This window comes from Pangasianodon hypophthalmus, chromosome 10 (genome assembly GCF_027358585.1).
Source record: "Pangasianodon hypophthalmus isolate fPanHyp1 chromosome 10, fPanHyp1.pri, whole genome shotgun sequence".
Lineage (NCBI taxonomy): Eukaryota > Metazoa > Chordata > Actinopteri > Siluriformes > Pangasiidae > Pangasianodon > Pangasianodon hypophthalmus.
The window spans coordinates 19,550,079-19,576,980 of NC_069719.1; the positions used below are offsets into that span (position 1 = coordinate 19,550,079).

Genomic DNA, 26,902 nt, shown 5'->3' on the forward strand with positions numbered 1-26,902 from the left:
AAGTGTAGACTTTCAGCTTTATTTTAAGAGGTTCCACAAAAATATGGCATTTACCATTTAGGAATTACAGCCATTTTAAGCAAAGTACTTCCTTTTTCAGGGGCTCAAAGGTATTTGGACAATTGACTGACAAGAAGTTAATTGACCAGGTGCGGTCCATTCCCTCGTTACTTCAAGACAAATGAAGCAGATAAAAGGTCTGGAGTTGATATCAGGTATTGAGTTGGCATTTGGCAGCTGTTCGACTGGAGCTACCAATATGAAGTCCAAGAAGAGCTCAATGCAAGTGAAGGAGGCCATCATTCGGCTGAAAAAACAACATAAATCTATAATAGATAGCAAAAACCTTAGGTGTGGCCAAATCAACAGTTGGGTACATTCTTAAAAAGAAAGAAAGCACTGGTGAACTCAACAACATGAAAAGGCCTGGAAAAACACGGAAGACCACTAAAGTGGTGGATCGCAGAATCCTTTCTTTGGTGAAGAAAAAACCCTTCACAACATAAGTCAAGAATACTCTGGAGAAGGTAGGCATATCATTGTCAGAATCTACAGTCAAGAGACGCCTTCATGAATGTAAATACAGAGGGTTTACAACAAGGTGTAAACCACTGGTAACATTCAAGAACAGGAAAGCCAGATTAGACTTTGCCATAAAACATCTAAAAAAGCCTCCCGTGTTCTGGAATAAGATTCTTTGGACTGATGAAACCAAGATTAACTTGCACCAGAGTGATGGGAAGAGAAAAGTATGGCGAAAGAAAAGAACAGCTCATGATCCAAAGTATACCACATCATGTGTCAAACATGGTGGAGGCAGTGTTATGGCATGGGCATGTATGGCTACCAATGGAACGGGCTCACTGGTGTTTACTGATGATGTGACTGCTGAAAGAAGTAGCAAGATGAATTTTGAAGTGTATAGGTATAGTGTACTCTCTGCTCACATTCAGCCAAATGCTACAAAACTGATAGGATGCCGCTTCACAGTGCAGGTGGATAATGACCCTAAACATACTGCGAAAGCAACTCCAGACTTTTTGAAGGCAAAGAAATGGAATATTATTCAATGGCCAAGTCAGTCACCTGATCTCAACCCAATAGAGCATGCTTTTCACTTACTGAAGACAAGACTGAAGGCAGAAAGACCCACAAACAAGCAGCAACAGAAGGTGGCTGTAGTGAAGGCCTGGCAAAGCATCTCCAGGGAGGAAATTTGAAACTCTGAGGTAACTCAGAATTTGAGTTTTGAGAACATGGGCTCCAGACTTCAGGCAGTCATTGACTGCAAAGGATTTTCATCCAAGTATTAAAATTATGGTTAAATTTACAATTATGTTACTTTGTCCAAATACCTTTGAGCCCCTGAAATGGAGGTACTTTGTTGAAAATGGCTGTAATTCCTAAATGGTAAATGCCATACCAAATAAAGCTGAAAGTCTACACTTCGATCACATCTTGATTGTTTTATTTCAAATCCATTGTGGTGGTGTATAAAGGCAAAATCACAAAAACTCCGCTTTTGTCCAAATACTTCCGGAACTGACTATATATTATATTATATATATATATATATATATATATATATATATATATATATATATATATATATATATATATATATATATATATATAAAATCTACACACATAAACACATATAACCAGTCAGACACACACACATACTTCTTTCTTCAGCTGCCTGCGTGCATCCAGGTGATCACACCACTCAAACTGACAGACAGATACATGGCCAGTAATGGAGCTTATTGCATAATGGTGAGAGAAAGACAGGTATGGACCCAGATGGCAGGAATGACAAAAAGATGGGAAGCTACAGAAGCAGACCCACACAAAAAGAGAGATGAATGAATAGGTTAGACAAACAGATAGTGAAGCAGACAGATAAAAAAATAGAGAAAGATGCATGAGTGGATAGACAGATGGGTACAGTGGTATGGGCAGGGAGTAAAAACAGGAGAGACGATTGTAAGAAAGTGAAGACAGGCTTTCATTATGTGATGAGTGCTGACAATACCTGCACAGTTTCCAGATCTATGAGCAGAGAGAGGGTGATGTACAGAAGTTAGAGGAACAGGTAAATCTTCTGAACAGAATAATTCCACTGCTATTCAGTGACCATTAGTCTCGTTAGACCATTAGATTACAGTGACACATTGTTTTGAGATGATTCTTTGTTCAAATGGATATAAGGGCTTTGCTTCTCCTCTTCACAAGAGCCACTAGACCGTTAGCTGCAAAGCATCAGTGATCTATCCATCAGTGACTATTTTGCACTGGGCATTGAGGCTGTTAACCAAACACACCAATGGTGTGCAAGGCTGAAACATTCAGGTGCTGCATCTTGCAGCTTGCCCCTCAGGAAGAGATTTTTTTTATTCAATCATTTAAAACACTGTGTTGTATTTTGTAGACAGTGTATAATAGCTGATTTTTAAATTTGACAAGACCAACAATCAACCAGACTACGCAACACCGAGGCTGTAATCTTTGGAGTCTTATTTGCCCCCATTATCATTCTCTAAACTTTCCTTTCAACTGTTCTAGGCTTCTGAAAGCTTTTCTTTATTGTGACCCTGACTCTGCTTAATGGCATTTTCACTGCTAATATATTTTTATATACATTACAGCATATGAGTTATGCACATCACAACTATTTTCTGCTGAAAGCTTTTTGGTTTTTCCCAATACGACGGAGAAGAAATTGATTTTAAATATGTGCAACCCAGTGACTGTATATATGGGTGGAAATAGTAACAGGGATGGAGAAGTGAAGCCAAATTGTCTCTGAGGCCCTCTAGTGGCTGGTTACATAAAAAAAAAAAAAATTAACCCCGCCCATTTTCATGTAAGTGAATTGGAAACAAGACAAACATACATTTTAAGTTACATCTGCACAAATTATTTTTTGAAATTGTTATAAGTTCAGTTAACCTTGATATATCCCCCAATATTTTTGCTTATGATAAATGTACTTTATAGGAGTTATTTGATGATAATTAAAAGGGTGTGGTTGATGAAGTGACATAACACGAAAGTCAAGCCTCATGAACGCACGCACTTTCCAACACACACACCCAAAGCTCTTGACAGTTCTGTAGCTAAGCCATGTCTTGTTCTGCTGTAAACTTCTAACAGACCCTCAGTGGGGAGTTCTTTGACCTTTTTTCTGGTATGTTGTTCATTTTGATGTCTAAGCTAGCTCATTGTACTATTATAACTAGAAAACCAATATGAGTGAGCGAAGTGATGGCATAAACCAAGACAGCTAACACTAGCTAAATTTCATAATAATTTACCATTAACTGTATGACCTTAACAAACACTCAAAGTAGCTAGGTAAGTTTAACCAGTCACTACTTTTTAAACACATCGACAGATGGGTAATTTCTGCAGGTGTCAGAGCTAGATGTTGTGTAAATGTTGTGTAAATGTGTGTAAATGTTGTCTGCTGTTTACCACTATATTTTCAGGTGGTACCTTACATTATTTAATTATACTTACATTGCTGTGATGATGGATAAGCCATTGTCAGCTAGCTAGAAAATGGTAGATCAGTAAGTCATGGCTCAAAGCTCTAAAATCTTTTCCTGACAACAATAATCAGTATACTTGTGCGAATTATAAGACTACAATTTAAACATATTAATTAATAATGCCGCACTTACCACTTAGAGCTAGTGGTCAATGCGCCATTTTAAATTGCTCTTCAGGTAACAGCTCTCAACATGCATGCTCCCAGGACGAAGGGGGCAGTTTCCACGACCAACATGGCCGAGTGAGAAGCGGACACACTGTCTAACCGGCTGCATCTATTTTGCATGCTCTAGCTCCAAGGTTTCTACTGTGCAGACTCTAGCTCCAATTTTGACCTACTGCGCAAACTCAGTCAAGATGGTGACTTTCAATTCCACCAAATTTAAGCTTCTGCACAGTACGATGTGCAGTCAATGGAGCCATGTTGACCACTCATCAGTGGAACCTCATATTTATAGTACAGTGGAACAGCACAAGGTTGAAAGCTTGTGTTACTATGAGTTACTATACTGAGAGCAGTTTATTAATTTATGTATAGCATTTTGGGGTGCCAGTCATTTTGCAAAACATGTTCTTGAGAGCAAATACTATTTCTTAAAAAAAAATATTTATGGAAATTATTTTTGCTAAAAGAAAGAAAGAAAGAAAGAAAGAATGGGTGTAATGCCTATTTTCCCATCAGGAAAAGTGGAAGTAAAATGAATGAATGAATGAATGAATGAATGGAATGTTTATTTTATACATTTTGCCTGTTTTTTTCAATGACGCCAATAATAATGTTGTATAAATGCTGTATGAATGCTCAGCTGCTGTGCTTATACAAACCACAGGCTAGTAAAGAATAAAGTGAACTTTCTAGTAGCCAGGTTGCAATCTGTTTGAGGACTATCTGAAGACTAACAGAGTAGAACTCAACACACTGCATGTCTTGTGATTTGTTAGCATCTTGGGTTCAAACTGCGAAAGTGGTCACAAATGTATTTTTTGGGCATGTGTGTACTGCGTTGTGAATTTGGATCTGTAGTTGTATACACAGTTGCTTTTTACGGTTCTGCTGGGTATTGTTAAAACAGTTTGGCTGTTTAAAGGCTCACTGTGGGTCTTTTGGTTTATTGCAGATGAAAACTTGTGAAAGGTGATGATTGCCAAAGGTTGGACTTGTTTATTGTGATCCATTAGTGATTCCACCAGATAGCCACCTGGTTCAAACTGAATAATCCGATCTGATCTGGCCTCAACTTCCTAACAAGCTGGGAAATGTGAAGAAAAGAATTTCACTCTGCTGTAATGTATATGTGATAAATAAAGGTTTCTTCTTCTTCTACTTCTTCTTCCTCTTCTTCATATAACACCAGTCATTCTACACTTACAGGTAGAAATACAGTTTAGATTATAAGCCTCTCTGAACACTGTCTTTAGTCACTCTCACTCTGAACGAGACAAGCAAATGTGCCTGCAGAATGAAGCATGTCAGATGGCATTTGTGGAGAGAGCACATCTGATGCTATCACAGAATGCATATCGCTTTGGCCTTTTATTGCTATGCCTGCATGCCTAATCACAAACGACTATATTATCGCCTCAGCAATGCCTAGCACAATGGCATCCTGATTCCAGATTGGTACACGCTACTAAACATCACTGCTTCCACAGTTCACACATCACACTGTTATCAGAACAGTGCTAATAAGGTCACTTGGTATAGAGCGCCGAAAAGGCCCTGGTGTAAAATGGGCTATCTAATATCAAGCTTTGCATTACTTTGTCTTTCAGTGTTAATAGAGGTGATAAACAAGTATTGGTGTGTGGTGTTCTTTGTCAAATAGGAAGAGAGTCAATGTACGTGTGAATGTACATGTGGATGTCGTGGATGTGGAGAGTGTGAATGCCTGAGTGGGTTTTGATATCAGACGTGATGATGGCCTGTGCTGGAACACTGAAGTTCCCAAAGGGAAGGTTGATTAACATTGTTGGAGTTCTGGCCTGGTCAAGAGGGCTTTAAGCTAACATCATCCAGTGGAACTCCCAACCTCTTCCAGGAACATTCAGGCAACACATGAGCTCAGCTGAAATAATAATCAGCAGTGTGTCTTTGTGTGTGTGTGTGTGTGTGTGTGTGTGTGTGAGTGAAACAGAGACAGGCAGGGAGAGAGCACGTACAGTACATTTTCCTTCAAATGACCTAGGGAGTCAAGCTGACCTGCTGTCTAGGTGAATTGTAAAGAATCTTTTCAGGATTTGAGCTGCAAAGCTATTTTTTTATATATTTATTTTTCCACAAGGAATACTTTTCTATCTCTCTCTCTCTCTCTCTCTCTCTCTCTCTCTCTCTCTCTCTCACTCTCTCTCTCTCTTTTTATAATTTGTTTTTCATGATCAGTCCTCCTGTCAGTTTTACTTACTTGCTTGGAAAGAGCTGGCTTTGCTTTAGATCTGATCTCACTTCTTCCCACTAAAAAAAACATGCTTTAAGATGTCAAAAGCACTGCAGGTGCACTGGCGCCTGAACAGAGGTCGGCTCAGCATGATGTTTGGAGTGATTGGTTCTCTGAAAACACTGATCTTCAGAGAACTTCTGATGTTTCAGGACACATTTAAAAAAAAAAACAAAAAAAAAAAACCACACAAAACAACCATTTTACTCTTTAATGCACATGTGTCAAACTCAAGGCCCATGGACCAAACACAGCCCGCTACCTCGTTTCATTCGAGTGTGAACTTGCAAATATAATATTGTAACAGCCTGTTGGAGTTACTACTCAATATTTTTAAACTATCTAGAATTCACAGCAGACCATAGCATAGCAACTGCCAGTGTCCAGCACACATGAGCTCACATCTCACAGGGTTAAACTGCTGGTTAAATCTAAAGAGCTGCTGTGTTTGATGCAAGTCAGACCCATGGCTAAGAAACAATTCAGAAACATCTGGTTTTGGCCTTTAGTGTAACTCAATGACTCCAAACCTCAAAATGTAACACCCAATGAAGAGAATAGTTGATCAAGCATGAAGACAAGAGAGATAAGCCCATGTGAGGTTTTCCTAAATGTCTTTCTTAATGTTATATAGCCTAGTTTTGATATTTAGAAAACAGATATAAATTACTAAAAAGCTTTAATAAATGTTATGACCTAGGCCTAATAATGTACAGTTGAATAGTTCCTGTCAGCCTTTCTTTTTCCTAAAATTGTCCTATTCTACTTTCAGAATCTAGGATGTTGGCGTTAATCGATAGAACAGATATGATTGAAGTGAAGTGAAGTGACTTTTGGCCAAGTGTGATGACTCATACTCGCTCTATGCTCTGCATTTAACCCATCCAAGTGCACACACACACACAGTAGTGAACACACACACACCCGGAGCAGTGGGCAGCCTTTTTTTTTGCTGCGGCGCCCGGGGAGCAGTTGGGGGTTCGGTGCCTTGCTCAAGGGTCTCACCTCAGTCGTGGTATTGAGGGTGGGAGAGAGCTCTGGTCATTCACTCTCCCCACCTACAATCCCTGCCGGACCTGAGACTCGAACCCACAACCTTCAGGTTCACCTTCGGGTTGCAAAGCCAACTCTCTATCCATTAGGCCACGACTGACTGATTGATGACAGAATATGACAGAAATGAACAGCCTTACATTACAGCCCTTCGATGACTCACAAAAATACTGATGTGGCCTGGGCAGAATTTGGGTTTGCCACCCATGTTTTAATTTGATGAGTACATGAAGCAGATGTGAAAATCTCCCCTAATTAGAAAGTTCAGTTAATTTGTAGTGGACCTCTTCTCGCACCACAGGAAGACTCAGATAAGGAACAACACCACCACGGCTGCCTTCATATGTTTTACTGCAACTACAACGTACAGTTATATGAGAGGAATAATTCAATTCAGATTCAGTTCTTCACAGTATTCTCTCATTCAGATGTTTCTTCCAACTCAGAAGCATTAGCGTCAAGGGACATACCAAAGAGCAGACAAGAGGAGGAAACGTTCACGCCATCATTTATCACTGAGCTTTTTTCTCCAACTTGTTCTTAATCGCAATTCATGTCAGTGAAATTACACGTCTTTCCATAGCAAATATAAATGGAAGTAACAGTTCCCTTTTAACAACCAGTACTTTCACAGTTGCAACCCACCCACTTAAGGTGGTATATTCCAAGACATGGGCTTGGTTCGGTGAAATGCACCATAATTTCCACATTCACCACAAATTAAATACAGCCAGTTCCAGAATTATTTGCACCCTTTATGAAAGTAACCAAATTGACTATAATATGTGCAATTATGAAACTGTAATGTTTGGTTTCTTCTTGGCTTCCCTCACCATCCTCATTACTGTGCAGAGGAGCAGTATGCTAGCACATCCTATTCTTAGCAAATTTTTAACTGTTTTATGTTTTCTGTTTTATGGCCATGAGATTTTGAGTGCTTATATATTTTTATATCACTTACTGAAGTTATTCAAGTCATCATCCAACTGTGGATTTTGTGTTGAAACCACAACGCAACAGGTGACAAATCCACATGCTGATGGACGAGAACGTGCTTTTACATACATTACAGCCTCATTTGGTCAATAGTGACATTTGTCCAGCATTTGATCAAAGGCAATAGCATTTCAGATAAATTAAAAAAATTTTAAGAAGAAATTTTGTTTGTTTATTTACCTTTCTGGTGACAAATGGGGTATATTTTGAAGGGAAAATTTTTTTTTTTTGTTAGAGAAAAAATAAGCAGTTTCTTTGATTGAGTGGAAAATTTGATGTGTATATTTTAACATTCCTTTGCCGTTTTTCTTGAAGAGTGCCAATAATTCTGGAGTCGGCTGTATAATATTGATGCCTTTGAAAGTCAGACATTTGATTTCAAGCTGTATTTGCTATAAGCAGATGTCTTTTCATCCTTTTCTTTGTCCTTGGAAAACAAGCAAAAAATATGAGCCACACAAATTTGAGCTTTCTGGTGGTTTGAGAATAACATTACTGGGCCTAAGGTTTACTGTGAGGATTTAGTGGACCAAACATGGAAGTGAAGTGTGATTCTGGGCTGAAGGATTTGCTGGGCACTGAGATAGTTGTGTGAAGTGATTCCAGAGGGGAGGTTTAAGGGGTTGCACAGATTGTGGCTAGGAACAGAGGGATCAGTTTGGTTTGGCAGCAGAGAAGAGAGCAAGGCGAGCAGAGAATCCGAGAGGGTCTGAGTGGACACGCACACTTGACTCGTGTGTATTGTGTGTGTGGTGTGTGTTTCCATGCTTGTGTGCATGGTTGGCTTTCCTTATCTGCATACTTCCTGCAGCACCACTGGAGAGAGCACTGGCAGGGAAATGTCACTCACACACACTTTACAGCTCAGTTTTCTGAATGCTGTCTTATTCTAGCTCCCTGTCTTGCTGTTCCAGGCTATGTGAACCAGTCTGACCTGCCACCAGGCCTTCCAGGTTTGCTCCATGCCAAGTGCTGCAAGCTCCTGTTACCCCTGAACTAAGCTTTGGTGCCAAATACTTAACATGCCAAAAGCCCTTTTTGCTCTTGCTATTAATATTCCACCCCTCCCAGCCCAAACTGGGTCCAGCTTCTTGGGCTTTATGTCATTATTCACACAGGGCCTAATTCAGAGTTGACAACTTAAGTATTCAAAGTGTATCCAAAGTTGGTCGTATCAGTATTTATGTTGGGAAAGTTCTCAGTATTCAGAGCTGGCTTATGCAGGTGCTTAAGTTGTAAGGTGTGTAGTTCACATCTCTGATTATACCATATTTTTCTTGAGTAGAGTTCAATAATATCTAGACCACCAGCTTTATACATAAACTCTTACCTTTAAGCCTGAAAAAACAAGCAGATAACCTTTTTCTTTACTAGGGCCTTTCACACCGCGGGAACCTTTTCATAGTACCTGAACTAATTGTGGAACTACCCACTTTTTGGTGTTTTCGCACCTCCGGAACTGGGTGTGATTTTAGTACCGGACTGCCTTTTTCGAGAACCAAATTAGCTCCTACTCCAGAGCCGGGTCTTAACCAGCACAACTGGTACTATCCGTGACGTAAGTAGACGTTGATTGGCCAAACGCGTACGAAAACGCCCTCATCCGCATTGATTTAATACGCCGTGTAAACATACTGTAGTGTCAACTTATTTCGCAAGTATGGAGAACAGCGATAGATGGACGGACGCTGAAGTGCAACACAGCTCCGATCACAGCGTCCTCCATCCTCCAGTTGTTTATGTTGCTCTTCTTTGTTTCCGTTGTTAAACGCCGCGCACAAATGACGTCGCTGTCGACCGGCTTACGTCACTTCCTAGTGTCCACTGTCGGTGCGAATGCAACCCTTTAAACGGTACTGGGAAATAGTTCATGCAAAATCGCCCAGTACTTTAGTACTGTATATTTAGTTCTGGAACTAAAGCGGTGCGAAAGGCCCTACTGTCAACTGCAAAAAAACATAACATAAAAGCAAGAGACAATTTAAAAATAAACAAATAGAAGACTAATGCAGTAATATACAAATGAGAAGATGGCAATCATATCAATCATTTGTATTGATACATGAATAGCACTAGTTGTAATTATTACATTAATCACTACAAATTTGGCAACATGACTTTCACCAACACAACTCAGCAGCTTATAACAGATCCTATTATATGCATTTTGTTTTTGTGTATTGTGCAACAGCAGTTACTCTTTGTGCACGACTTCATGAAGCCAAGAGATACTAAATCGAAGTTAAGAAATTAGAACTTGTGTGCAGGATGTATGCTATTTTATCATGCTTTTAATTTAGATTTGTCAGCTGAATAAAATAATGACTATGATTTTTTTGTTAATTTTTTAATGTGCACTTCTGTAAAGAAAACCTGCCCACACTTGGAAGGATAAGCTGACTGAGAACTCATCTGCTATGCCTCAATGCCTCTGACTAACATGCTGTTTCCTCCAATGTCCTCTGTGTGAAAAAAAAATCCATTAAAAAAATTATCCACGAATTTTAATTGGACAACACTATTAACTGACAGTGACATAATTATGTGTTTGATATTGGCCTCAAATGGCATTCCATAGTTTACTAAGTGTATTTACAGCGTGAAACATAAATTTCAGCATGACATGTTATGGTTACATCACACTGTCAGACAGTGGCGCTGGACTTAATACTGCTCCTTGCTTAAGCTGATAACATGCAAGAAAAATAGGCTTAAGTACAAGATCAGAATTGCTCGTACCTGAGACATGCCTCTGTTTTAGGCAAACAGACAAAATCCACCTCACAAACACAACTCCCACACAACTGAATACCAATGTGCATGATTTTGGTATTAACTCCTCTGCACACACTCAACTCATACAGCCCTATGTATGTTTGGCTTCTGATTACCAAATGTAATGGCCATTAGTGCTTCAGTACTGATTTCTCACATCTACATTTCTCACTTCTCCAATATGTCGTTGGCATTCCATCCTTAGTAAAAAAAAACCTATATATATATATATATATATATATATATATATAGTAGTCTGACTGCAACATTGGAAGGGCATTCCCATCTTCCTGATATTTCAACATCATTTTTTTTCAGAGATGAGGTTATAGTGGGGGGTTAAGCAGACAGAAATGGACTTGGTGTGAAGGTAATGAGGGACAAGATGCAATGAAATTGCATGCCATGGAAATTCCACTTTCTCAGTAAGACCGTTTCTCATGGTTTTGCTAAGTCATACAGGTCAGGTTGTTAATAACATTCTTTATCGTGAAAGGAAGATGAAATTTTGTGAAATTGTTTTTGGCCTTGGGAATCAGACAATGAATATATCCAGGTTTATAGATTTGTGACTATTCAAACAATCATTTGTGCCCTTAAATGATTCTTAAAATGAAAATAGCACTGGATATGAGATGAGAATAAACCCGGGATGGGGTGCCAGTTCATTGCAGGGCACCATGTACAGTGCACACACACACACACACACACACTCATACACTCATTCATACCCAGGAGCAAGTTAGAGAAGCCTATTGGCATGTTTTGGCATGAGAGGATATCGGAGAACCATCATGAACAAAGAGAGAACATGTGAAACATGTGAGAGAATATATTAATATGATAAAAATCAAAGGAAATATCCAGTTTGACTAAGAAAAATTTAAAAAACTTTTTTATAGCACCTTGAAGGCTCTTTAAAGAAACTATTATATGTACAATTGTTGTAATGAACCGCAAAACGGTTCTTCAATTATTAGACGCCAACCTATTTTTTTGTATTACTGTATATACCAATGGTATTCAAAGTGCAGTCTGGCTCTCAGGGATCCATGAAGCATCGCCGGGGGTCCATGATTTTTTTTTTTATTACCGTCACTGTTATTGAAGTTATTATACATCATTATTGTTGAGGTTTTTTTTTAGTTAATTACCTTTTCGACAGGTCACTTAAACTGAATGTGTTTAACCCGAACCTCAAAACCCAAAACCAAGTAGCCTTATACATAATGCCATCTTGCATCTAATGTGTTCTGTAATTAAATAATGAGCCTAATACATGAATAATTGGATTGTATACATAAAAAAAATACTGTAAATCTGTAGTGAGGGGGTCTGTCAAATGCGTTTTACAGGTAAAGAAGTCCCTGACTGCAAAAAGAGAAACCTGCTTTTATAGACCCTTTTTTTTCGGGTTGTGTAGCTTTTATAATACAATATAATATAATACAAGATTTAAAAAAGATTTGGGGTTTCATGGTTATTAGTATTACATAGTTGCCCTTGTTAATACTAAAATACTTTAATTTCTCAAGTCATGTGCTATTCATTATACACTATATGGCCAAGAGTTTGTGGACACCTGACCATCTCACCCATATGTGCTCTTTGAACATCCCATATACAGTGCTGTGCAAAAGTCTTAGGCACCCTATTTTTTTAGTACAAACTTTGTTATAGATTTTTATTTTATGACTTATACATTACTGATGCAGTACAAAAACATTTTAGATTTCCAAACATTAGTTTTCCAGCACAAAATTAAATGTTACAGAAAAATGTTTGTATGTCAGTAAAGAAAGCAGCAGATTACATAAGAGGCACTTTTCAGACAAAAAAACATAATGAAGGCTGCTGGGTTTTGCTGCAAAAATAAGCAAGTGTGACAGTCAAAGTCTCCAGAAGAACTGTGGCTGCTTCTGCAAGATGCTCAGTAACACTTACAGCTCATTTCCTTATAAAACTGCACAAACTGTACCTGAGACTACTATTTTTTTAAAGCGAAGGATCGTCACACCAAATATTGACTTTGTTTCATTTTATTACTGTTTACTGCTCTTTATAGTATTTTATTTATGTAGAAACATTAAATTTAATTATTTTTGAAGGCATCTTTGCTCTACAGCATTTCTTTGCATGTGCCTAAGACTTTTGCACAGTACTGAGTATAACCTTTATATAATCATTATAATAACCTCCACTCTTCTGGGAAGGCTATCCGCTAGATTTTGGAGCATGGCAGTGGGGATTTGTGCTCATTCATCCACAAGGGCATTAGTGATGTCAGGCACAGTTGTAAGTTTTATTATGTATGCAAAACCAACATCTTGCCATGTGTCATTTAGCTATGCACACTCTATCGATAATTACAGAATGGTTTTTGTGTATTTTGTTAAGCTAAAGCATATTGCAGTGGAGGCAGGCCTGTGAACTTCAACCCCACACCCCCAAGGGAGCACAGCTGTTCATAGCCAACATTTCCTCCTCCTAGTTCCTCCCTCCATTCCTCACTCCTTCTTTCCTCTCTATTATTCGCTATGTTTGTTGTGCTTTGCTAGAACTGGTGACAGTCATTCCTGACTCAGGGAGGTTTGATTCCCAGCAGTGTCATCCTGCATCCTTTCCAGAGAAGTGTTAAAACCTCTGACTGAACTTCCTCTCGTAAGAGATGAGACCTTTTCAGCTGAACAGAAGGGCAGGGATGAGTGGGCAGGAAAAGGGCAGGGTTAAAAGGGTAAGGTTATGTAGGACTGCTTCAGAGTCCAGTGTAAGGGCAAAGTGAAATGGTAGTGACGTTAGCTTCAGTGTTGCTACTTGCCCTCAGTCTATCAGTTTCCTGATATCTATAAACTTGCAGTCCATTGTTCTGTGGTTGTATTTTGTTCTCTAATCAAATAGCTCAGGCAGTTTGCACAAACTGTTCCTCAGTGCATCCTAAGGGGCTGCAGCCAAAAATCTTCTGTGTAGAAATTATGCATCGCATAGACCACTCGACTCGTACACTCACTAGTCATGGCTGTGGGGTGCTGTTATATAGCCGGCACAGTAGAAAAAACAGTGAGGCAGATGGCAAAGAAAGCAGAAAAGTAAATGTACTTTGCTACTATGAATTCTAGCATCAAATGCCCACTGCTGCATTGGGAAGAGCCTTTTTTAATTTCTTTTGCCTTAATGGACCATCAACACTTCGATATCACTTTGCATGAAGTGGAGAAGTGTGTTTTTAATCCCAGTTCTTTTTGTTGTCCTTTAAAGCTAAATAATCTTTCAATAAAATCCATACACTGTGCCATAGTGAACTTCATTGTGACCAGCACTGTGTGAAAGAGTACTGTTGGAGCCGCGGGTTGCACATCGCTAATCACTCCCATTCAGCTAGAGTCAGATGGGCGACGGTGATCAGCTCCTAGCTGCTGATCCAGTCTCATTTTCAGCTGAGTTGAGCATGGCAGAAACAACTCCCAGTCACTGCTGTAGACACTGCATCCTCCAGCCATCATGTATTAAGCTATATTGGTACATTGGTACATCCTTAGATAGTGTAATATGACACACAGAGTTATTATTTTGCACCTTTATTGCACTGATTTATTTATTTTTGCTGAGAAAAGTGTAGCCTAAAAACATTGAAGCTAGAAATTTCATTTGTGGCCTGTGTGTGGCTGTTAGTGGAGTGCGGTTCACACATTCTTTGCTTCACAAATAAAACAGTCTAAAAATAGACTAGATTAGTTGACTCCTTTTTTGCAATACTGGTAGTAAAAATTAGCAGCCGTGCAGCCCCTAGAAAGAGAAATATGTGGTGTATTTAATCCAAATAAAAGATGAAATACGGTAATTACACTTTTTTTAGTTATAGCTAATGTTCACTGTCTAATGCTCTGGAGGTTTTATGTCCTTTCTAGATTTTAATTTTGTTTTTTTGGCTTTTAAATCCTGTGGTCAGACATAGCCATTAGACACACGTACATTTAAATACCATCATTTGGCTTATAATATCTTGTATGTTTCACCATGTTATCATTTGATTAAAGAAACAACATAAAAGACATATCTGGTCAGGGTTATTGTGACCTTACACATACTGTCTCTGTGGCAGTTCTTTGATGATGATGATGATGATGATGATGATGATGATGAAAAATCTTTGGCTTCCCAAATGCTCAACCCGATGAAATCTCCATTTTGATCAAGTCAAGCTGTGAAAAGAGCAAGTGTAACTTACCTGCATGTTGCCTTGATGATTAACCTTTCTGTTGATCTATATTTCTCTCTCTCTCTCTCTCTCTCTCTCTCTCTCTCACACACACACACACACACACTTTCAAAGTGCATGGGATAATGATCTGATGATTTAATTTTCACATTCTAATGACTAATGCCTAATGACTAATACAATCAAGAGGAAATTTCACAGTTATTCATTGTGTATTATTATATTATAGCATTTACCCAGACATGATGAAGATTTTAAAATAAACAGCATGTAGTAAATACCCAGTGGGTTGGTGCTAAGGCCCATTACCTTCATGAAAATCAAAATTAAAATTTTCCCTCCCCTGCATTCAAGCAGAGAGCTACCAACTCAAGGCCATGTGTTTGCAGCTTAATGTTCGTGAGCGTGCTCTGGTGCTTGGCGTGTTCATTGCTAGTATTAGTGTCTTAGTGTGTCTCACCAATGTAACCTCTTAAAGACCCATTTTTATTCAGATCAGCCTCAAAAAGAGAAGTAAACTTGAAACAAATGAGCTCATCTTGTTCTGCTCTCAGATCTGTCTGTCCACTGTGGCTTCATTCCAGCTTGTCATGAGTGACAGCTCTTTGACTGAGAGAGATTAAATAATGCTAAGGCTGCCTGCTTTGGTTGTTAAAGTGCTATGGTCAAGCTGGATTCAGAAAATGGTTTTGTGGATAATCATGCTCCTAGTGGCAGATCATAACAAATTTAATGAGCATTTCCTCCATGACCTTTTACCATTTAGACTTAAGCTGGCTGAGTTTATCATTTGCAATTTGCTGCATGAATGTCAAAGAGTAAGAACGTAATTATACTGATCCATGTTTTGCTAGGATTTTTTTTTAAAAATATGCCAAAGACAACGCTGTGTTAAATTTTGAAATTTGGCCAGGGATCATGTCTTAGAAGCAGCTGATAATACCTTAAGGCTGCGTTACTGGCACATGTGAATCTAGTGTTCCTATGAATCATTGTTCTGCAGAACACAGCACACCCAAACAGATTTAGACTCAGATTTGGATTCTGGGCAAAAAGCTCTCAGCCTTTTACCAGCCAGATTTCACTGTGCAAGGAAAAGAGGTCACGTTGTAAGCACATAAGAGACCTGCTCCCTGTGCCTCACTCTGTATGCTGCTTATTCACACCATATGCACTTGGCTAGAAGGACAAAAATGAATAGACTTGTGTAGATATCTCTCATGCTCATCTCTCTCCTTCTCAGGTACCCGTTCCCCACTGTATTCAGCACATGCAGCAAGAAGGATCTTGCAGCCAGTCTGGACAAGGGAGTGGGTATGTGTCTTTACAACATTCCAGAGGTCAAAGTGCTATATGGGGGACAGAAATGTGGCAACGGCTATGTGGAGGAGGGAGAGGAGTGTGACTGCGGAGAACCAGAGGTACGACTTATGCAACTTATCAATTATTCAACTAACTCTTATACTGGTTGCTGAGTGAGTCACTCAGTCAGGTGAAATTGTTGTTCAGCCCTAAAAGTATTCAATATAAAGAGATGATAAGATATTAAAATTTACACTGCAGTACTGAATTCTCAATTTTCAATAGTCAGAAGGGTTGTATTTCAAATCACAGGTTTATATTAACACACACGTTATTGTTTCTATAGTAATAAGTGTATGGCAGATGCTCCACAATAATCTAAGGCTAAGGCTCATTTTTTAAGAATGTTGTTATTTAACAAAGAAAGGTCCCTGGAGGACTAGTGGTTAGGCCACGGCACGGGTTCGATTCCTGGCCAGGGACCCAACCTCAGCTACTGGGGGTTCATAAGACAGTGTACTCCCAGTGCCAGCCCTAAGCCAGGATAAAACTGAGTAGGATTGGATCAGGAAGGGCATCTGGTGTAAAAACTATGCCAAGTCAAATATGTGGACTAATGATCCAAAGAACAACAAATAATCATTGATATGGTGAAGCTTTCTTTAAGGAGTCTCTAGTGTCAGACCTTTGTAATAGTTAGTATTAAGTTCTTCACCAATGAAGAGTCTTCAGGAAGAGAAAAGAAAGAAAAAAGTGATAGAGAAAGATCACTTATAGAGAAAGAAAAATGTGAGACTATAAGAGGAATGGAAGTGAACAGAAACAGGAACTAGCTTGTTTCTAGGATGTTCCACAGCCTTAAATGCAACTATTAATAGATAAAAATGTGACTTTCTTTTCTGTGAAAATTTCTGTGGTAAAAGAGGAATAAAACAAATCAGGATGTCTTCGTGGTGGTAAATAATATTAATAATAATAATAATAATTAATAATAATATTAATTCCACTTCACATCACGCTAACCAGTCTTTGATTGTTTTCCTCTAACAGCACAGCCTTGTTATGTTTTATTACTTATGGCCAGTGATACTACCTTCAGTGAATAACTGAATAAATTAATACAGTGCAAAAATCTGATCGGACCAATCATTATGTACGACAGTAACTTTGTCAAGATGATTAAACCAGTTGTTCACATGAATTGTTACTTTTTGCTCAGTTCCTTCATGTGATCTGTTCTGGGCCTTTAAAAAAGCCTGGCTGGTCTCGACAGTTCATCAGGTTGCCATTTAGAAGATTGTTGGGTTTGGTCAGATTGATGGATTTGATTTAGGGCAAGGACCAAGATTCATCATACTCATCATGTGTTGTTTATATTATGCACCAAAACCTGACAAGGCATTTAATAACACTTTCACACATCTGGAAGGATGCAGAGAATACAAGCCAAAGGAAGGATGAATCCCCAATAAAGGGACTTTATTGGATGGCCAGATGAGGGCCCTCCACCCGTTTTTCTCTCTTCCCACAGTCTGTCCTCATGCATGCACAACAGGCTGATGTCAGACTGCAGGGGAGAAGCCAGGTTTGTAAAGAGATCCTAATCTCAGCCAAAAATGTTCAAGCCTCACCCAGCCCATTCTGTCAACACAAGGCCAACATATCGGGGCCTTGTTAAAGGAAAAAAAGAGTGAAGTAGAGGAAGTAAGAGAGAGACAGAAAGAAGAAAACCCTTGGCATGATTGCAAAATGAACTCAATGTCCTAAATGAGTTCTTCTAGGGAACAGACACCTGGTGTGCATCCAGTCAGTGTTTTTCTGTTAAAGCACTTCTTTTTCTCAGGGTTGTTTCTTGAACTCTTTCTTTCTGACCTCTCTCTCTCTCTTCTTATGGTTGAAAGACGTCTCGCCTTTCCTTCAATTGTGAAGAGCTGATGAAAACCGGATCTTTTCTGGCAACACACACGCACACATCCTGGTTACACATTTCATTTGTTTCAGCATTTTTCTCTCTGATGGGTATTTAAACAATCCCTACCTCACACACACACACACACACACACACACACACACACACACACACAGACAAAAACACTGTACAATGTAGTTGAGGGTCCTCCTACAGTATGTGTTAATCTAAAGCATGTGTGTTAACACACACCAACAGAAAGCTTGTTTTTTTCTGGCAAAGCTCTTTTTTCTCTCTTAAAGTTCCTATAGTGTTGAATATAAGACTATACATATGTACAAGACCATATACACAGTGCTTTGCATAAATATTCACCCCCTATCCCTATCCCTATTGCTTGTCTGACTAATGCCTTCCTTCTTCCATGGGATGTTCAAAGTTTGGAATTTTTTTTTTTAAGCCAAGCCCTGGTTTATACTTTTCCAGAACTTTGTCTTGTTTTGATAGCTCCTTGGGTGCTTCATGAAACTGGTTGTATAGGCATGTTCTCTCATAAACTCTGGAGTCTTCCAGGGACAGGTGTGTTTAGATTGAGATCATGTGACATTTAATTGTCGACTCCATTCAACTAATTATGTGACTTCTGATGGGAACTGGATGCATCACAGCAAGGGAAGGATGGGGGGAGGAGGTATTTTTCAAGGTTTTTATTTCTGAATAATTTTGCAAACTATATTGTTATTTTCAGCTACTTTATTATTTTGGCCACGTCATGACATATAATCCAGTGGAGTCCATTTCAGTGGCAAGTTGTAACACTACAAAAAGTGGAAAAGTTTAAGGGGGTGAATACTTATGCAAGACACTATGTATATATGTTTTCTGCATCCCCGGAGTCACAAATCTCTTTTGGCAGCACAGCTAATTTGTTTGCCATTTTATAACAAAAAGGCTGTTAACATGCCTAACATTTATTTGCTTTTGTGTGTGTGTTTGTGTGTGTGTGTGTGTGTGTGTGTGTGTGCGTGTGTGTGCACATTTCAGGAGTGTGTAAATCCATGCTGCAACGCAACTACCTGCACTCTCAAAGAAGATGCTGTATGCGCCCATGGACAGTGCTGTGAGGACTGCAAGGTACTCGTTTGATCTGTGCCTGTCTCTCTTTTGACTCACTCCCTACTCCTCTGCCTCTCCTCCTCCATACTCATTCTCAGAGGAAAAAAGGGAAAGCGTGGAAAACGCATTCTCTTTGCCCCATTAGTGAGCGCAACATGAACTGTCATTTATACTCCAAAAGCGCACGCCGAATTTCCTCCAAGGGCTTCAGACATATAAATCAGTCAACATAGTTCACTGACTGAACGAGGACAGAAATACTGAGCCGGCTTACAATCCGCAGTGCTTTCTGGCTGGCAAGGTCACACATATCTTTTGGCTCATAGCTTGGCTGACACAATTTGGCACGCGTTGTGTTGACTTAAGCGCTCATGAAAAAAAAAACATCTTGGAAATGAAGTCCAACACTGTTACAAAGTCCCTAGTGTTTTTATCATTATATTTGTAGTTGAGGAAACACCGTGCACCTCTTTGGGTTGTGCCACTGGTGCCACTATTGTTATTTCAGCAATGGGTGACACTTCCTCTTGGTCCTTGTGGTGTTTTGTGTTGTAGTGTGTGTTGGTGGTGCGTGATTGATTTTGATTTAATTATATCTGTGTATTAAAATATGTTGAAGTCCACAGTCAGATGAAATTCTTGAAAGTCAGATGATCTCCTCTTATATTATGTGTGTGTATGTTATTGTATGAATCCATCATGTTGTGCATCAGTGAACTGGTCAAGTTATTCTTATAGCTATTCTTTATTCTGTAATAATATGATACCAATTTAGTACCTAGCTGAAAGAACCATTTGTTTTAATACTGCTTCAGTATTAAATGAATTGTATGATATTATTGGCAACAGTCATTATGTTGGACTTGAAAAACTTGGTATGTGTATGTTTCTGTGTGTGTATGTGTGTGTTTGAAGTTGAAGCCTGCTGGAACACCATGCAGAGAGTCGAGTAACTCATGTGACCTGCCTGAGTTCTGCACTGGTTCGAGTCCTCACTGCCCGGCCAATGTTTACCTGCACGATGGGCATGCGTGCCACGCTGTTGACGGCTACTGTTACAATGGCATCTGCCAAACCCACGAACAGCAGTGCATCACACTCTGGGGTCCAGGTTAGTTTCTGAGCAGAGTTTGTATCTGAATGAGAAGAAAAACCTATATGTTATTCCTGAAATTTGCTGTAGTCCCTGTTAAAGCTCATTCTGCACTACAGTTGTGCATAAGTGCAGTCCTAGCTTATACTGCTGATATTAGAACCACCTTCAGTTTGGGTCCAAATGACCCATTTAACCCCTGAAACTCCATCAGCCAGTCTTGGGAGGTCGTGGTGGCATGGAAAACCCTTCACATAAAATCTTGATTTCATTCATTTCATTGCAGACAAACTGAATTGATTGGTCTTATGTTCATTTTACTATGGCACATAACTATCCAACAACTTGATAAAAGCATGACATTTATTCATGGTGTGAGAAAAGCTACTTAGCTTGCAAGATTTTAGCCATCTTTAGGCACGCAGACTGACGTCCACCACATTTCCTTACCAATTTCCTTTCACATTTCTCCATACCAATTTAATGTGGTCTGTGATCTTTGCAGGACGATAGCCTAGGCAAGATTAAAAAGTAAATAAAACCATTTCCATGTTGTTTTGTTAAAATATATTTATGCTTTCTTAATGTTGAGGTGCCATTGTATGTTATAGACGTACACACAAATAATTATAATTAAAAAAAGCACATTTGGATGCTTGTGTCAGGCATGCAGTGGAAGAGTGTTGTCATCTTGCAGATGGGTTTGTACTGTAAAATGCAGTCATTATGCAATAGCCAAATTGATAATAATACAAATTGATGTAATGTTGCTCATATAACATCCACATCATGCAGTGTTGTTTATTCCACATGGCTACTAATGTGACACAGGCCACAGTTTGAGACATGTTTAAACAGTATTCCCTGCTGTCTGTTTTGTAATCAGAAATGGACTCAAACAGGATGTGTTTTTAGTGCCACTCTGAATTAAGGACCAGAGTTGACTGTGTATTTCTCTCTCTTTCTCTCTCTCTCTCTCTCTCTCTCTCTAGGGGCCAAACCTGCCCCTGGTATCTGCTTTGAAAGAGTGAACTCAGCTGGAGATCCTTATGGCAACTGTGGCAAAGATTCCAAAGGCTCCTTCGCCAAATGTGAAGCACGGTATACCTTGTTCACAACACACCACACAGCCAGGAAAAGGGTGACGGCTTCATGGCATGGCTCCCATGCATAAAATAATGTAGTATATTATTATAGAAGAAACAATTGACCTGATCTGGTGAACTCAACCTGGTTTTATACTGCAGTCACACCCAGAAATGGGTAACACTTTACAATAAGAGTACATGAATAATCATGCACTAATGGTTCTATCCCAAATTGTTACCACAAAGTTGGAAGCACACAGTTGTATAGAATGTCTTTGTATGCTGTAGCGTTACATTTTCCCTTGACTGGAACTAAGTAGGCCCAACATGTTCCAGCATGACAATTCCCTTGTGCACAAAGCGAGGTCCAAGAAGACATGGTTTCAAGACAAGGTTGGTGTGGAAGAACTCGAGTGACCTGCACAGAGCCCTGACCTCAACCCCACTGATCACCTTTGGGATGAACTGGAACGCCAACTGCACACCAAGCCTCCTCAAACATTACATTTTACATTTACATTTATGGCATTTGGCAGACGCCCTTATCCAGAGCGACTTACAATAGTGCTTTGAAGTCTATCAAAAATACATTCTGATATTGGCTCGGTAGGTCACAAACTAGGAATACCATCACTCTGTTGGGGAGGTTTTTTTTTTTTTTTTTTTTTTTGTGAAAGTGCTAATTTAAGTATTTTATGAAGAGGTAAGTCTTTAGCCGTCGTTTGAAGACTGCCAGTGACTCAGCTGTTCGGACATCTAGGGGAAGTTCATTCCACCACCTTGGTGCCAGAACAGAGAAGAGTCTCGATGCATGCCTTCCTTGTACCCTGAGAGATGGAGGGACCAGTCGAGCAGTGCTAGAGGATCGGAGGGAGCGTGGTGGCGCTCGAGGTGTGATAAGTGCTTTGAGATAAGTGGGTGCTGGTCCGTTTTTGGCTTTGTAGGCGAGCATCAGTGTTTTAAATCTGATGCGGGCAGCTACAGGAAGCCAGTGGAGGGAGCGCAGCAATGGGGTGGTGTGGGAAAATTTAGGAAGGTTGATCAGTGCCTCATCAGTGCCTGGCATCACTAATGCTCTTGTGGTTGTGGTTGAGCAAATCCCCACAGTCACACTCCAAAATCTAGCGGAAAGCCTTCCCAGAAGAGTGGAGGTTACTATAACAGCAAAGGAGCGACTAAATCTGGAATGGGATGTGCAACAAGTACATATGGGTGTGATGGTCAGGTGTCCACAAACTTTTGACCATATAGTGTATGTTCTGTGATACACATGTTACTAGACAAGACTTCAGAAATGAGTGTGACTAAGCCTTCCCCTGGAATATTCCTGAACCATTAGGAGTTATTCTCTAGGTTGAATGTTGAACGTCTATGTTGAAAGTCTGTTGAATTCAAGTGGACGCTGGAGTCGTGTGCTTTAAAGGAGAGAATTTGCAGTGGATGTCTATTAATATATTAATGTTCTCTTTCTAGTAACTCATGTAACCATCCTGCCAAAATATGGTAACAGACATTGGAGAGCATCTTGTAACTGATATAATATCTATAATTTCTTGGCCTGTGAGATTGTGAGATAAAGTTGTTTATAAAAGACCTCTTTCTTTCTTTCTCTCCCAATGAACATTTAACACACAGAGGTATATATAGAGAGAGAGATGCTGAGTAAAAGAAACAAAAGCCTAAGCACTGACTCACTCACTCACTGTTTGTTCTCTTGTTCTCATCAATTGACCTATATGTGTGTGTGTTTTGCTACAGGGATGCTAAATGTGGTAAAATCCAGTGCCAGGGTGGTGCCAGTCGACCTGTAATTGGAACCAATGCTGTTTCCATAGAGACCAATATCCCCCTGCATGAAGGGGGGCGGATCCTGTGTCGGGGGACGCATGTATACCTCGGGGACGACATGCCTGACCCAGGACTGGTGCTGACTGGCACCAAGTGTGCTGAGGGCATGGTAAGGCTCTGTAGAGGTTCGGGAAATGTTTCAGTCACAAGCAGAGTCAACATTTAATCACAGAGTTGATGTTTGAAACGAACATGTACTCAATGTCTCGTTCTCTGTGGATTTTTCCTCTCCATTACAGATGTGTTTGAACAGACAGTGTCAGAATGTCAGTGTGTTTGGAGTGCACGAGTGTTCAGGGAAGTGCCATGGCAGAGGGGTAGGTAACACTAGCACACATGGATAATCCAGAATGTTCCTTATATAACCTGCTTATAATTCTGAAAAGCTAAATGGCCTTTCTACCTTTGGATTATGTTTGAGTACAGATGTTTGCATACCCCTTGGTTTCTGGGTTTAAAAAAAAAAAAACAGAAAAGTGTATATCTATTTTACCGTTTACAACAAAAACTATGTTCCTTTAATAGTGTTTTTCTGCTGCAAACCTTTTACAACATGGCTTACTTATCTTAAAGGTTTATATCCCCATAGATATGGTCTAGTTGATTTACGTATTTGTCTCATTATGGGGTCTAAGATTTAAAAGTGAAATGTTTACTCTTATTTAAGAAATGAAAAGATAAAACAGATTCAACGCTTAAGCAGACTGCTGTGAGCAGTCAAGATAGTGGGATAAGGAAAACCGTTATTCTAAGACCTAAAAAATAAAAAGTACTGAACGATTCAACGTTTTGAATATTGAAATAATCAACAGTGCAAACCGTAAATATGAGATGGAAGACACATAAACACAATGTGGTTAAGATGTTGGACTTCTGATGGGAAGGTCGTGAGGTCAAATCCCAGCACTGCCAAGCTGCCACTGCTGGGCCCTTGAGCAAGACCCTTAACCCTCAACTGCTCAGTTATATAAAAGAGATAACTGTAAGTCACTCTGGATAAGAGCATCTGCCAAATGCTGTAAATGTAATATCTTAACCTCCACTCGCCCAGTTTGGTTATTAGTGGTAATGAAGGAAGATCTGTAAAACTCACATTAAATATCATCATTTTTGAAATAAGAATATGCAAACTTTCGACTCATCCCTATGTTTCAAAACATGAATCTTTCATAAAAGATATCACAGAGCTTTTGACTGCTTAAGTCTGACACATAACAGCAGGTTTGACAATAGTGCTGCAAGGTTTATAATAAAGCGCTTGTTCTTTATATTGTTCTTTATATTATTTATATTGCTGCACTATTACAGTCTTGTTTCTATAGTAACAACTTATGCAGGGACTTATATGGCAGATGCTCCACATAACATAGTTTAAAAAACGTGCATGGGATCTTGAGTGGCGCAACAGAAGAGCATTCCCCCAATCGTCCAGAGATCGTGAGTATGAATGTAGATGATGCTGCAGCCATGTGGTTTCCGTGGCACGTGGTTCAAGAGAGCAAAATTGACCGTGCTCTCTGGCTGAGAGGGATGATATACTCTCTCTCCCTCCTCTGTCAATCACAGCAACACTAGCCAATCGTGGGCGTCTGTAAGCTCATGCATGTGGAAGGGGGCGGATAGCGCTCCATGGTGTACCATGACCAACAGTTTGAAAAGATATGGTTGGCTGGCTTTACATGTCTCAGAGGAAGCACGTGTTAGCCTTCACCTTCACCAGATGGTAGCCATGGTATGATAGAGGAGAGCTGGCTAGTGGGTGGGAATTGGCAGGTGATCAAATTGGGTAACTCCAGTGTACTTCCGTAATAAATATGGATGAGCCAAAAACCCTAGGCTGCTATTTCAATAAAATAAAATGCTGATGAACTCTTTTTAACTACTACACACATATTTAGCTATGGACACCCCACTGGAAGCCCCACTCATGAAATCAGTTTGCCAGCTAGGAACAAGTTCTACTGTAAAAGGAAATCTACTATTAGTTCCCTTTAAAGCATGGCACTTTAATCTGCACAGTGAAACTTATCATCATTCTGCTCACTGCAGTAAACTGTTCTGCAACGTACAATCAATAACAGATCAGAGCTTCACCTAATATTATTGCTTCCCAGTTAGAACCACATGCTCCAGTGGCTTCCGGCAGCTGCTGTGTTAACGTTAAATCGGTCTTCATTCCCCCCACTACAGTTAAAGCACTCGTATTTAATAGCTTTATTTATGTTCTACTTAAAGCACCATTCATCATCATTTGGCTCAGATGTGCACCGTGTTTGCCAGCAAAGCACTGAAATGTGAATACTATACATCCTGGCCAAGATCCACCCCTGCACTGTCATCCACATCCCACGTTCCCCCTGGGGGGGTTTATTTACATACTGTTTTACTTCTTATTCCACTCTCAAAAGCCGGCACATGCTCAGTGTCAATTTCTTAGAAATTCTGTGTTTTCTGTCCATAACCTGAGACAGATAAGACACTTGCCAGGATCTTATAGCAACTTTTTGTTGTTTCTGTGTGTTGTGTTTGAACAAAAGGAGTATTGTTGACTGAGTAAATTAGCGTTTATGATTAGTGATGCATGATGGGATGCAGTGTAGCAGCTGAAACAAACTGAAAGCTGATCTTGACGTGTTGCGCTCCCTGATCATGCTGCTGGTGTGGACCAGTGGACACCAGGACATAATGATGGTAGAGTGTCTTTGTGTTTGTGTTTTTTTATCCCTGAATCCTCAGTCAGGCTCACTGCTCCTAGCTAATGAGTAGTGCTTTTCCTCAGATATACAAAAGTGTGTGTGTGTGTGTGTGGGTGTTAAACGTATTAGTGAGTGTCTAGTTCCCTTAACTCTCTATAATTCCTTTCTAGGCCCTGACACACATGTACACACACGTTTGGGGTTTTTTCCTGACTTTTCTGATATTTCAGGGTTATACATATGTAGTATTTAGTAAATTAATTAATGTATATATTGAATATATGTAACCAGCTATATGGAATAAGAATTTTTTAGAGTTTCTACACCTAATCCTAAAACTAAACCCTAACCCTCACCTCAGCAACCACGAAGAAATTTGAGTCTTTATTTGTCACATATAAAGAGCGATACAGTGTATGGTTCTTGCCATGAAATTCTTAACTGCACATTCCAGAGCTGTGAAAAGATCGCAAAGAGCAAAAGACACACAAGGCATGTAAGACATGTACTCCACCTAAGATATAAAGTGACAATAAAGTGCAGAGAAAATAACATGAATGTTATTAGCATGTACATGAATGTCCTAATTTGGTGTGTGCTGCTGGAATGAGTGATATGATGGAACAGTCCAGGTCCTTATAGATGCAGATGGATGTGTGAGTGTGTGTCCATAAAATGGAGATAAAAGAAATTATAGCTGATCTGAGGTCCCATTCAGAGCCCTAATCTCGTTTGGAATGTAGCTCCCCCTGGTTTTACTCTTTCAGTTTTGAAAAAAGAAGCACATCGCTTTTATAAAAACGCTTTAATTTGTAAGGGC

At 39.5% G+C, this 26,902-nt stretch overlaps 1 protein-coding gene across 2 annotated transcripts in view; it reads left to right on the plus strand.

Moving 5' to 3' along the window:
* adam12b (ADAM metallopeptidase domain 12b) overlaps window positions 1–26,902 on the plus strand; it is a 127,293-nt gene that overhangs the window by 87,864 nt on the left and 12,527 nt on the right. For both annotated transcript variants that reach the window (XM_026934167.3, XM_026934169.3), the window contains exons 12-17: window positions 16,274–16,451; window positions 19,286–19,375; window positions 20,273–20,468; window positions 21,443–21,551; window positions 23,297–23,495; window positions 23,626–23,703. In XM_026934167.3, coding sequence (XP_026789968.3) covers window positions 16,274–16,451; window positions 19,286–19,375; window positions 20,273–20,468; window positions 21,443–21,551; window positions 23,297–23,495; window positions 23,626–23,703 — 850 coding nt within the window. The remainder of the gene's footprint in view (window positions 1–16,273; window positions 16,452–19,285; window positions 19,376–20,272; window positions 20,469–21,442; window positions 21,552–23,296; window positions 23,496–23,625; window positions 23,704–26,902) is intronic.